General features: G+C 39.9%; 1 protein-coding gene across 4 annotated transcripts in view; it reads right to left on the bottom strand.

Annotated features, from left to right (window-relative positions):
- LOC146484657 (endothelin-converting enzyme 1-like) overlaps positions 1–12,678 on the bottom strand; it is a 31,892-nt gene extending 19,214 nt beyond the window's left edge. The window contains exons 1-3 of one of the 4 annotated variants that reach the window (XM_085104755.1): positions 12,367–12,678; positions 1,629–1,717; positions 1,529–1,580 (exon numbers count right to left, since the gene is read on the bottom strand). In XM_085104755.1, the coding sequence (XP_084960881.1) occupies positions 1,529–1,580; positions 1,629–1,717; positions 12,367–12,574 (349 nt within the window). In that variant the 5' untranslated portion in view covers positions 12,575–12,678. Of the gene's footprint in view, positions 1–1,528; positions 1,718–5,089; positions 5,387–12,366 lie in introns of those variants that run through there. The other 3 variants (XM_085104756.1, XM_085104753.1, XM_085104754.1) reach the window with 3 other exon arrangements.
- Positions 12,679–14,491: the final 1,813 nt, after the last annotated feature.

Below are 14,491 nucleotides of genomic sequence, written 5' to 3'. Positions count from 1 at the left end.
TCACGAGCCTCCGGGCTGGTTCACACGAGCAATGTAAAAGCACACGCAAGCAAACACACGTGTGAACTACCACAACGCTAATGCAAACGCATGCGCAAGCGCCAAAAGAAGAAATGAAATTTTGTTTCACTTCCTTGTGCTTGCTTTTGCGCTTGCGTTTGCATTTCACACGTGTGAACCGGGGCCACTGAAAGGTAAACGAAAACGCAAGATGAAAAATACTCGTTCCATGCTTCTACGGTTTACGTTCAAACCAAGATGGCGTCCTACTCCGCCATCTTTAATCTCGTTCCCTGCGTCCTCATTTCCCGACTACTGGTCAAAGGTAACGCGGACTCTGGGAACAAGATTGCCGCCATCTTGGGATACTCGTATCTTGCGTATCTCATTTTGCTTGCGTTTTGCGTTCGACGTGTGAACGTCGCTTGCGCTTGTTCTAACGTTTGCGCTTGCGTTTCAGTCGCACGTATGAACCAGCCTTCCAAGTATTTATTTTATTTACACTTTTCACAATTACATACTCCATGAACAGGACACTTTATCTGTATTAATTCCTTGGGTCAACCCTCAGTTCCGAGTAGACTTATTTTTAGAACAGGTCTGACTCCCAGGGGACCTTTGGAGCCCCCACAGTTCAACTACCCAGTCAAAGAAGAGCAATGACAATTAATTGTCATACGTCAGTTCAAATAGCCAATCAAAAAAGAGCAATGACAATTCAATTGTCATATGTCATACCCTTTCGCGGGAATAGTTCAAAAAGTAAACAATTAGCAAGAGACCGCAAATGAAAATGCTGCAATAAAACGCAGGATCTGTAAAAAGATCTAATCAGCCAAAAATATACAGATCCTGCGTATACTTGCAGCATTTTCGTTTGCGGTCCCTTGCTTATTGTTTACTTTTATGTTTTGGACCGTAGATCTTTTAAGATCCGATATGCTGTACTTTTTTTTAACATGGTTTGGCCATGTATTTGTGAAGGAAAGTTTTTCTTTTCTCGTTTAACTTATTGCGATAGCGACATGATATTTCAGTTATTTTGTTCATTGTTTGTAGTCACGCGCTTTGACGTAGACGGATGTCTGAATTTGGGCCCATCTGAAATCACTACCACGTGCATTTGGCAGACCACTCGACTCACGTTGGTTGTTCTACTTTTTGCCGTGCTACACCGTGCTGACGAGAGCCAACCAGCTCGAAATAGCTGTCCACGGTTGCCACATTCTGTTGATTCTCGGTTTGGTCTCTATCATGTCGCTGTCATGTTAAGTTTTCTACGCAGTGCGATCAGCCTAGCAGAAATTTTGGTCTAAAAGTAAGTCTACTCCAAGACTTAGTAGAGAAACAAAAGCCCCGCGTCGTGGTTCCTACTCATAGGCAAATAATGGAGTTTTACGAATAGGGGAGAGGTGGGTGTGATGTCAAGGACGCTAGTCAAATACGGGAAACAGGGCTAAGCTAAATGTTCAAGAGCACAGTTAATACTCCTAATTGAATCAACTTGAACTCCAGAAAAGCTACCAACCTTGGGAAATGTTGAAGCACCTTGTAGTATTACAAATTTTTGCGTGGGGCGTCGATGGCGACAGTGGTGACGTTGGCGTCGGAGGCGTCGATGGCGTCGTTGGCGACAGTGGTGACGTTGGCGTCGGAGGCGTCGATGGCGTCGATGGTGACGGTGGCGTCGAAGGCGAAGATGTCGGTCTGTGATGACCTTAGGAAAAAGAGGTCAGTCAAAGGTTGATTCACTCCCAGAAAACCCGGCCGGCCGTATGGCTGTCAATTTAAATTCAACGCTAGAAAAAAATTGGGCGATGGCACGGCCAATATGACAACTTCGTTCCAATGCTACAAATAATAATAAGTGTTTTGTTGTTGTTAGTGTTGTTGTTGTTTTTTCTTTTTTTTTTTTTTTTTTTTGTTTTGTGTTTTTTTTTAATGAGACGTTCGTGGCATCTTGCGAGAGCAGACGCCGTCTTTTTCAGCTTCCTGCGCCGCAGTCTCCGTCAGTGGCGTCAAAGGCGTAGATGTCGGATGTCGATCTTCAACAAAAAAAAATGCGTTTAATGCGTTTATGTGAGGGTGCACGTGGATATATTCACACAAGATAGGATGAGCAAAACCGTGAGGGGAGTGTTTATTTCCAAGAACAACAGAAGAAAAATCTGTCCAGAGCAGGAGCAAATATGAAGACTGCATGTTACAAATAAATCCAGCCTATTAGGGGAATTTCTTGGAGACAAATCTCTCATCTCTCCGCACAATTTCAAATATTAGACCGTTTTAACTATCAAGTAGGAACATTTTCCACTTATTGGCAAAGGAAACGACAAATTAACTACGACTTCTGTCTTTAATTGGCTGATAAATGTTTTAACCGGTTAATTTTGCGGGCCTCTCGGGAAAATTCGGAGTTTGATCGCTTTCGATTGCCTCTATTTCGTAACTTCCGGCGTCGTGGCTAAAAGCAAGGGATTGCACAAGCTTTGCTCCATATTTGAAGGAGCATTAGAAAGCTACATAGTTAAAAGAGTAATATGCAAAAGTAATGAGCAGAAGTAGCTCCATAGGATCGTCTTCGGATATTCGAAAGCATTCTTTGAAATCATACGAAACCATGCATTTTAAAATTGATCTGCAAAAGTCATTTTTGAACAACCATAACTTACGTTAATTTAGCATTGCATATACTTTACTATTAATATTTCAGTATTATATAGTTATTTTAATATTCGATAAATAGCTAACTTGATAACCGCATGCAAAGATATGTTAATAGAATGTTTAACAAATCGCGCGGAATATTGCCTGATACTTAGCCGACGAGGCCGTAGGCTGAGTTTGGCTAAAATCAGGCCATATTCCGCAAGCCTGAGCAGGATAATTGTTTTATCATTCAACACATTGATAGCAGAAAAGCTGGAGGCGATCTTTTTTTTGTTAATAAAGAAACTTGAAGAAACTTGAAAAAAGAAAGTGACTGTTTTTGTTTTTTGGGGATGGGCATTTGACCGTCACATTCGGCGCCAGGATGAATTTGAACAAGCCGATTTGCAGTAGCTCGAATGATCGAGGGACGGCCTAAGGACGCGTTGAGTTTCGAATTGTTCTGCAGTGCATTATCGAAAGGAGCAAGGAGCAAGCATAAAATAAAAGTAAAGCCTATCCGGTAGACTTGACGACGACATGGCACAGCACACTTTCGAAGCCGGTTTCGAATGATAAACACAAAATGTAAAGAAATGTAAAATTCTTAGTCGCAGAGGCGACTCTTAGTCGCAGAGGCGACAACCATTCACTGATTAAAAACGAAGATGCTAACAAGAACATACAGACAGAAGTTGTTTATGGATTCCATGCGGTATTTGAACATTCAATCACTTTACGCCTGATTAATGCGGCCAATACCTCATTAAATAGACAAGGAAATCAAACAGGACTATTGAATACAAATGGCCACACTATCCAGGACGCAAAAGTCCGTGGAATTATGCTCTGCGACGGAAACAAGCAACGAAAGCGTAAGGAGATGCGCCTTATTTTCAGACTAGGCACCAGTCAGCCGCGCGGAATGAACTCCGACTTCCAATATCTTTAGGTCGTCACGCGCACATCGCGCGCGCACCTTACAACTTTAAATCTGACTTCATAGCGCAAGCCAGCTTTTTAACGTAAATCTTGTTCCACTTATGAAGGGCTAAGCCCGAAACGTCTGGAATAATTTCTACATATTGGCACTGAACACTCGTCTTCGAGAACTATATTTTACCTTTCCCTTTCTATTGAATAGTTTGACATGCATCACGGCCGGGACAGAAAGATTATTGATAAAGGAAATCTCTACAAACTATCTTATCCTTTATCCCGATTGTTCAGATTTTTTTTCAGAGAATTATCTGGTTTTATCACTCCAATGATCAATGGAGCTCAATAATTAAAACCATTTTGTAAAACAATAGGTGCACTTACTTGCGCTGTTTTTATTTGTAAGCAGCGAACAAATGTGACGTGTGAATCAGCGGGTTTTTAGGGGCGGTTTTGAAGAAGAAATGCACTAAGTCGCTAAGATTGCTGAATCGCTGGATCCTAACCAACCAGCAACACAGAAGAGATTGCCGGATCGAAGCTAATGGTTTCCAATTCCGAGACAAATTCCAGCTTATACTACCTGAATTGGTGCAGAGCGCATGGAGACTGACGTTATAAAACGGTATCATCCATCAATCAAAACGAGTAACTATGCGGCCGACAGCACGACAAACCACAGGCGTCCCAAGCTCACGTTTAGAGAAAGCGTAAAATTAATTATCTATTGATTTATGCATACGTCACGGCTGTGTGAGTTGGAACGTGACCTTTCATCTTACGCGGTGTTAGGTTACATGAGAACCGCTGAGAATTTGAGCGCTTTATAAGACGTTGTATGGGGAATAAAATATCGTTCATTTAGAACGCTAAATATATTAAAATATCCTCATTTTTACGTAAGATGATTAAAAAAAACTCACCACTTGTGTGTCCGTTGTGCTTTTTCGTTATTTTCGCTGTTTTGGGCTTTTTATGCCACCACTGTTCTCTCCTTCATAAGACGGAAGAAAATGCTAGCTGACCTTTTTACCAAATTTAACAATATAATTAAACGAAAGCAATTAGTAGTTCTTTTCGCTTTATACGAGTGTTACGAAAGGAGCCGAAGAAAACTAGATTTTCCCTCCGACTAAATCCGAATTTCAGAAGCAATTTACGCCAGCGGAACAGATATCCACCGAAATGAACCATCGAGAGTCCCTATAAATATGCTCTTTGATAGTTTTATTCTTCGCAGTTCTTTTCTCAGTCATTTACCTCTTTTCTTAACACCGATCTCGTTGTTGAACGAAGGAAAGAGTAGGCCCAAAAATATGAACTGGCACGAATCCGAAAGCACTACACTATACTCGGGGAAGACCACGAGGTGACAACAGGTGAAACGAAACGTGGCGGTCACTATCCCTCGGAGTGAAGCCGCGGTTCGATGGGTATGCGCCAGAAACATATATAAGTATTTGGTGTATGAAACATTTCACTGCACATACCTCAAACTTACTTCTTACGAGAAAATACGTCAAAGTGGCTAAAGTCCCCGCGACTAAAAGCGACACGATCAGGATGATTAGCACTCGGTTTTTGCTTCCACCGCAACACTGACGCAGCCGGTACTCCACATCTAAACCTCCATCCTCGTGGATCAATTCCACAGTATCATCACCTGCAGCTGGACTTCTTAGCTTGTTCATTCTCCACATCTTCATTTCTATGCTTCAAGTCTGCCACGACCAAATTTAAGTCAGCTCTGCTTCCGCACAGTTTACCCGACCGCGTGCTAACCACGGAAGGAACCAATACTTTAGAAAGGCTCCTGTTGATAATCTCTATTGTTATGCTGAGCCTATTAAACACGCTATTGTGTGCGCTTAGTTAAGAAACCTAACCGGATGTACCTGTCAATCACTCCACGCGTGAGTACTTGACTAGCCAGCGCATAGGTGTTGCATTTGTGAGGGGAGCGTTTATTGCTAAGAACAACAGAAAAAAATCTTGCCATAGCAGGAGCTAATTTGAAGACTGCATGTTACAATTAAATCCAGCCTATTAAGGGAATTTCTTGGAGACAAATCTCTCATCTCTCGCGTAATTTTAAATATTAGACCGTTTTAACTATCAAGTAGGAAAATTTTCCACTTATTGGCAAAGGCTAGGAAACGAGAAATTAACTATAACTACTGGCTTTAATCGACTGATAAATGTTTTAACCGGTTAATTTTGCACGGCTCTCAGGAAAATTCGGAGTTTGATCGCTTTCGATTTCCTCTATTCCAAAACTTCCGGTAGAATTAGACCGTTTTGTTCGAAAGACGTTGAATTTCAAAACCGTCGATCTGTCGATCTCGGATTGACTTCTTGATGTTCCCCCATGTCAGTCTGAAGATAAATAAATTCATCTCCATTGCCCAAGGTCGAGTTCAACCGTAAATAAATCAGTTGTGTATTACATTTAAGACTTAGGCATGGTCACGTGGTATGTAGGAAGACTGACACCTGTGACACGTCGCAAGATAATCCCTATGCACGTAACATTCAAAATCATTATGGAGAGAGATAGAGATAGATAGTTTATTTATCAAAAACCTTGCTGCCACAGGCTGAATTACGTTTGATTTACAATAAAATATATACTACAATAAAATACATGGCTAAGAATAACTAATATAAAAGGACAAAATTATATAATGGCTGTAACGTGTTTCGATTATTTTAAGTTGTTTAGGTACCATACCTTACTTTTTAAACCGGATATTGGAAAGTTTTCTCCGATACTGGTTGATGTTAAATTTTAACCGGTTGTTGGTTTTGACGAGTTTGTCAGTGACTGGTGTAACTTTCACAACCATCGGTATTGGAAAAGTCTATCTTATAGAGAGGTATGGTCCCTCAGAAACTGTATCGAACCACTTTAATAAAGTTCGAAAGTAGCACTATAGGATCGTCTTCGATATTCGAAAGCATTCTTGTTTGAAATCATACGCAACAATTTTAAAAACGATCTTAAAGGCTAGTTAGTTTGGCTAGTTGCAGTTAGCCAAACTGTACATTGAAATCAATGATAATTTTTTTAAGTCAGATAAACAGAAGAAGGTCAAGAAGTAGATTAACGAAGCAAAAAGTCCCTTTAATAATAATACTTTATTTAGGATTTTTACAAACATTACTTGACGTATTGCAGTCCTGTCTTCCCAGCTTGAGCGAGCGCCAACTGCAGCTTCTTCGGATGGCTCCAACATCGTATGAAATTTGTTGCAGTTCTGTTACGGCAGTTAAATTACTTCCACTTCTGATAAGCTTAAAAAGATATAGATATTTATGGCAACGATCGCCATAAATACAAAAGAAAACAAATGCGAACACTTTAAAAAACGTCTTTCAAGCGCTGAACTGGCGTAAACGTATTTTAAACGATGGTATTTTTTCCAAACCTGGAATGAAGTTAGTTTGTGGTTCCATGGCAAGGTATTCAAAACAAACAACGAAATATTCCGGTGAAACAGTTTCCAACCATAGTTAATTCGAGGTAATGGTTATGAAACCTGACAAACTTCTTTGTTATATGTTTTTTTTTTTGCCTTTTTGGCCTTGACCCTGCACAAACAACAATAGAATTTGGAATGTGTTGGAGCAACTGACCTGAAGGGGCCAAAAACCATTGCTCCAACGCGTTTCTTAAATTCTTCTTTAATGTTAAATATCCGATGCGGTAAACGTTGCGCTAATCGATGCGAATGCAATAATCGATACGGTTGCTAAAGAAATAAACAAGGAAAATACAAGTTACTACAGCAAAAGGACGAACCAAAAGACAAGAACATAGAAATAACAAAATAAGCAGCTAAGACGAGCTAAAATAATACTTACAAACGTTATATGGCCTTTAAAACGGACAAACGAACCGATGTAGAAAAACGCAATAAACCTAAAACCGTATTCTCCAAAGCACAAAACGAGAATGAATAAAAAGCAAAGACGCGAATTTATACTAATGAACTACGGAACAATAGACAAAGTTATGCAGAAAAAAACTAACAGAATAATAATGAAAACGACATGCAAGCGTGACACACAAAAAATGATCCAAAAACAAAAGAGTTCATTCATGAAGAATGCCGCCGCAACATCACCAATCGAAGCGTTTTTGTTAAGATATTCAACTATGGTGTGAACGTTAAAACAAAGGATTGTGCAGAGTCACGGCCCTTCGACCATAAATAGTAGCACCATTGTTTTCATGGCAAGGTTTCCAAACAAGTCCCTCGATTAACTATGTTCCAACTAACCACATTTTTTGAACTCGTAACAACTCTTGTTTCCAGTTTTCTCTCTCCCGAACATTGTCCGACACCTTTTCGTTACCAGACTTCTAGCGGCTTTTTAGACCCCCAGGAGCGGGCACCCTTTGCTTCCTTATAGCCGGAGGCGCGCCCGCGGAGCCCCATTGATAAAAGATTTTGGCATACCCATGAAAGCGAAAAATTTTGATTATGACGTCACTGTCCGACCGTCCGTCGTACGTCCGCCTCTCTATGTAAGCCATTGTGAAATGCCACACTCAACCTGTGCGACAACCCGCGTTTTTTCGGTGGGAAGTGGGATGGCTTACTTCTTGTAGAAAACAAACGAGAATTTTGAAGAACACTGATTTCTTGTATTCGTTGAATATGTTGTCAAACTACATATGTCAAGAAAGCAGGCGACCAATAAGCAAATTTGAACCCCGAGAGCGACGAACAAACAGGCGAAATGTCAGTTGAAAACAAACATGTGGTGAGTAAGCAACTCGCAAGTCGCATAGAAATTAAATGCATTTTTGCAGGCAACTGTCGGTAATTTTCCATATTTAACATACTTCAAATTAAACACAAATACTTAAATCGTTGCCATAAGACAAACATTCGTGGATAAATTAATTTTGAACATTCACAGAGCTATTCACAGAGTTATGCTTTGTGTTGGACTTGTGTAATTCATTCGCAGGTCACATTTGTAAACACGCAGTAAACGTTTCAATATTTGGACCACAACCAAACATTATTATTCCTGTATTCTCCTTTCGTTAACGTTAACGTAATAGACTTGAATTATTTCTGTAGGAGAAATATTCACAGAGTTATGTGTTGTTTTGAACATTTTGTGTTGGACTTCGCTAATTCATTTGCCATTCGCAGCGCATAAGTTTTGTAAACACGCTCTAATTTTAAGCGCTCACTAAAATATTTCGGACCACAACCAAACATTATTATCCTGTATTCTCCGTTTGTTTACGTTTACCAAGACTAGAATTATTTCTGTAAGAGAAATATTCACAGAGTTATGAATTGTTTTGGACATTTTGTGTTGGACTGCACTAATTCATTCGCTACCGGTATTCGCAGCGCATAAGTTTTGTAAACACGCTCTAACTTGGTAAGCGCTCACTGAAATATTTCGGACCACAACCAAACATTATTTTTCCTGTATCCTCCGTTTGCTAACGTTTACTTAGGCACTAGAATTATTTCTGTAAGAGATATAGTTACAGAGTTATGAATTGTTTTGAACATTTTGTGCTGGACTTGTGTAATTCGTTCGCAATTCACAGCGCATAAGTTTTGTAAACACGCTTTAATTTTAAGCGCTCACTGAAATATTTCGGGCCACAACCAAACATTATTTTTCCTGTATTCTCCGTTTGCCGGTTAACGTTTACTTAGAGACTAGAATTATTTCTGTAAGAGAAATATTTACAGATTTATGAATTGTTTTAAACAATTTGTGCCGGACTTCTGTAATTCAATCGCAATTTGCAGCGCATAAGTTTAAATTTGTAAACATGCTCCAAAGCGATCATTGAAATATTTCGGGCCACAACCAAACACTGTTTTTCCTGTATTCTCTGTTTGTTAACGTTTACTTAGAGACTAGAATTATTTCTGTAAGGAGAATATTCACAGAGTTATGAATTGTTTTGAACATTTTGTGCTAGACTTGTGTAATTCGTTCGCAATTCACAGCGCGTAAGTTTTGTAAACACGCTTTAATTTTAAGTGCTCACTGAAATATTTCGGGCCACAACCAAACATTATTTTTCCTGTATTCTTTTCTTAAATTTTAGTTAGAGACTAGAATTATCTCTTTAGGAGAAATGTTCCCAGAGTCATTAATTTTTTTGAACATTTTGTGCTCGTCATTCGCAGTGCATATTTGTAAACAGTACGCCCTAATTTTAAAGTAAACGTTCAAATATTTCGAACCATAACCAGACATTAATTTTCTTTTATTTCTCTTCTTGTAACGTTTATTATGAGACTATAAATATTTCTGTACGAGGAAAAATAATAAATTTTGAAACAAATATTTTATTTTTATCTGAGCGGCCAAATTGCACGCGTGGAAACATTACGTGGAAGCCAAATTTTCTTTCAGTTATTGTACGCATTTCAAACTTTACACAAATGCATTAATAGTTTCCACAGGAGAAATATTTGAGAGAGAGCGTAATTTTTTCATCCACAAGTGTTTTATGCTCTCGAACGTCATCGGAATTCAGCAATGTGATCTCGCACGATCAACAAGAACAGCTTATGGTTCAAAACATTTTCCGCTGACGCGTAAAAAGTTTGCTTTATATGCACTTAAGATATATATAATTCAAGACAGGATGAAGAATTTGTAACGTTATTACGTTCATACAATAAGCAGAGTAGCATGTACATAAATGCTATTAAAAAGGAGTCGTGGAGCTCCGCTTTTAGGCTTGGCTAAATATATATATATATATATATATTATGGAGATGGGCATAGTTTCTTCTTACGAGGTTCGCACGATTGATCGAGTTTGGTTCCTACCCAGGGGGGATTATGAGTTAACACTTGCGCGCTTAGCAGCCGCGCCTGGGATGTCAATAGGACGCACGGTTACCAAGACCGTAACGAATGCTGACGAATTTGTTATGCAGGTTAAATTTGTTCTGAGTCAAACGGCGTGTTGTTACTTGTTAATCAGGGTTATTCTATGAGAAATAAATGAGGAGAAACGACCAGAAAAGTCTAAAGAGAGTATATTTCTATATTTGAGATAAATGTAATATTTATTTAGTCGAAACCCATGTTCAAACATGTTGCCCATGTTTGAACAAGCCGATTTGCAAAAGTTCGAATGATCGGGACTTGCCCGAGGACTCGTTGAAGTTTCGAATTGATCTGCAGTGCATTATCGAAAGGAGCAAACATAAAATGAAAGTAAAGCCAATGCAGGTAGGCTTGACGACGACATGTCACAGCACAGTATGGGTCCACATTCGAAGCCGATTTCGAATGATAACAAATTAAAAACATGCAGGCAGATGTTGTTTATGGATTCCATACGGTATTTGAACATTCAATTACTTTACGCCTGATTAATGCGGCCAATACCTCATTAAATAGACAAGGAAATCAAACAGGACTATTGAATAGTTTGACTTGCATCACGGCCGGGACAGAAAGATTATTGATAAAGGAAATCTCTACAAACTATCTTATTCTTTATCCCGATTGTTAATTTTTTTTTTTTTTTTTATTCAGAAAATTATCTGGTTTTATCACTCCAAGATCAATGGAGCTCAATAATTAAAAATCATTTTGTAAAACAATAGGTGCACTGACACGCAGTCGGGGAAATAGGAATATTCCGATGACTCGACTTTCTCTGTATCAACCCCAATGAACTCCAAATACATATGAATTACGTGAAATGTCTTCAACTAGCTATTCGGTATTAGCTAGTTAAATGCCATCTATGTAAATCTAAAAGTGGCTTTTTTTCGGCTACGTTCCCGCGTAAACCGCGTACGCAACCGACCATAAATTGCGCTGTTTTTATTTGTAAGCAACGAACAAATGTGACGTGTGAATCAGCGGGGTTTTAGGGGCAGTTTTGAAGAAGAAATGCACTAAGTCGCTAAGATTGCTGAATCGCTGAATCCCTACCGACAAGTAACACAGAGGAGATTGCCGGAAGCTAATGGTTTCCAATTCCGGGACAAATTCCAGCTTATACTACCTGAATTGGTGCAGAGCGCATGGAGACTGACGTTATAAAACGGTATCATCCATCAATCAAAACGAGTAACTATACGGCCGACAGCACGACAAACTATCATTAATAGTTAATCTATTCACCATCCTCGGAGACCCAACTATCTGCCCCTGGGTCTCCGAGCCGGGATGTCTATTCAGGTGCCTGAGTTGAAAATTTAAGTTGCAGAAAGTTTAAGAAAACGGAATGTTACCCCCGAATTTACTAGTTGTTGTTAGGTTTTGCAAAAATGCTAGCTGACCTTTTTTCAGATTTTAACGATATAAACGAAAGCAATTAGTAGTTCTTTTCGCTTTATACGAGTGTTACGAAAGGAGCCGAAGAAAACTAGATTTTCCCTCCGACTAAATCCGAATTTCAGAAGCAATTTACGCCAGCGGAACAGATATCCACCGAAATGATCATGAACCATCGAGAGTCCCTATAAATATGCTCTTTGATAGTTTTATTCTTCGCAGTTCTTTTCTGAGTCCTTTAACTCTTTTCTTGACACCGATTTTGTCGTTGAACGAAGGAAAGAGTAGGTCCAAAAATATGAACCACGAATCCAAAAGCACTACACTATACTCGGGTAAGACCACAAGGTGGCAACAGGTGAAACGAAACGTGGCGGTCGCTATCCCTCGGAATGAAGCCGTGGTTCAATAGGTATGCGCCGGAAACATATATAAGTATTTGGTGTATGAAACATTTCACTGCACATGCTTCAAACTTACTTCTTACGAGAAAATACGTCAAAGCGGCCAAAGCCCCCGCGACTAAAAGCGACACGATCAGGATGATTAGCACAGCTCGCTTTTTGCTTCCACTGCAACACTGACGCAGCCGGTACTCCACACCTAAACCTCCATCCTCGTGGATCAATTCCACAGTATCATCACCTGCAGCTGGACTTCTTAGCTTGTTCATTCTCCACATCTTCATTTCTATGCTTCAAGTCTGCCACGACCAAATTTAAGTCAGCTCTGCTTCCGCACAGTTTACCCGACCGCGTGCTAACCACGGAAGAAACCAATACTTTAGAAAGGCTCCTGTTGAAAATCTCTATTGTTATGCTGAGCCTATTAAACACGCTATTATGTGCGGTTAGTTAAGAAACCTAACCGGATGTACCTGTCAATCACTCCATCCACGCGTTAGTACTTGACAATCAACCAAGGCGTGCGATCATGCGCCAGCCAGCTGTCTTCCAGCCTGTTGCTGCCTAGCAACCTTCCCTTTGTCTGACGTCATTTTTCGCTTGAATTCGCGCGACTTAGCTCACAAGCGATTCACGTACGGCCCGACAAATTTATTAACTTCGCTTCGCGAAAAACAAATTAACAAGGGAACTACGCCAACTCGATCTGCCACTGAGACTTGGCTCTAGAGTATCTACACTTTAGTCTATGTTGCCAGCCGGATTTGCGGCATGTAACGACATCTTCTGATGGTTCATAACGAGTCATCTCTACAATAAGGACCCAAAATATTTTCAGAATACAAAAACTTTTCTTAGAATGGAAAACAAATGAAAAAACCTAAAAACACTTCCGGGAGTTGGTTTTAACGAAACTCGGGAATTGCGTTGGACGCGCTCACGACCAGTAAGAATTCTAACTAGTGAAATTAAATAAAGATAAACGATATAACCACAACTTAGTAGAAATTCATTTGTTTTAACATACTTTAAGTCAATTTTTTGCGTTAAAATGTTTTATATAGAAATGTGTTATTGCCGTCAGGTTTAACTTTAATGTGGCCTATTTTGAAGATCTGGCTTTTGGTAAGGAGGGATGAATTACGACTTCTAGAAAACTGCGTTCTTCCACCTTGTAGCAGACGGAAAAGATTTAACTGAACGGTAGCCCAAACTCACTTCGAGATACCTTTTGTGCGAGTCTTGAAGTCCTTATCTTTGACGTCACTGGGGATTCCAATGCAGTCCACCGAACAGTGTGGAAATCGGTTGGTCATGGTATGACCTTTTCTCGATGGCAAAACTCTAAACTGCATGATTTGCGTCTTTAAGCATCCTCTGAGGGAGATATCAACACGAATGAGTTTTCGTTCTGGTAAAACTCTGTGTCCAAGGGCTTCGGTCCTGCTTCCTCTTGTTTCGTGTGTGCTGCGCTGCTGCAGGATTGTGGTTTTCCTCTCGCTGGCGATAACCATATTTATTTATTTATTTTATTCATTATTATTTTTTTATTTATTTATTTTATTTTTTTTTTTTTTGCTGCCCATTTTTCATGCCTTCCGGTTCTTTTCTGACGTCGTGTTGAGCAAGTGCCTTTGTACTGTGACCCTTTTTCGATTTGTTTCGGATAAAATCAATATGAACAGAAAGAACGAACTCGGGAGCAGCTATACCGCTGAGGAGTGCTCGCAAACCTTGTCATCTTTGTACCTCCCACACACTCACACAGGTTGTATTGCATGATCGGCTCGTACAGTTCCGTTTTTTGGAGCTGGAACTTGCAGCTTCAAATTTTTGAACGCCCAACGTTTGCAGACTTGCTTTCTTCTGAATGGCGTGGGCTGGGGATGGGTCAGATGAACAAGAACTCCCTTTCTTTAAGTGGTTAGCATTTCCCGTAGGAAAACCATGACAATTTATCAGGCCCGTTACGATGTCCTTGTCTAGTGGCTTACAAAATCTGCTTTTTCTTCAACGCCTGAGGATTCTAAAGCCGGCCATGGTACCTCCCTATTGAAGACATCCTCTAAGGAAAGCTTTTGTTCGCCGCGCGGATGTACTCGTCTCATTTGTGGCGTTTACTCGAGCCACACATAAGCTGGCGCTTGCAAGTAACTAGCGTGATCAGCAAGGATGTAATCGTCTACCAGCCCAGCGATGGC

The sequence above is a fragment of the Pavona decussata genome, unplaced genomic scaffold (genome assembly GCF_977016875.1).
Source record: "Pavona decussata unplaced genomic scaffold, jaPavDecu1.1 SCAFFOLD_32, whole genome shotgun sequence".
Classification (NCBI taxonomy): domain Eukaryota; kingdom Metazoa; phylum Cnidaria; class Anthozoa; order Scleractinia; family Agariciidae; genus Pavona; species Pavona decussata.
Note: the sequence above shows the minus strand (reverse complement) of the source record. Positions and strands in the feature narration are given on the sequence as shown.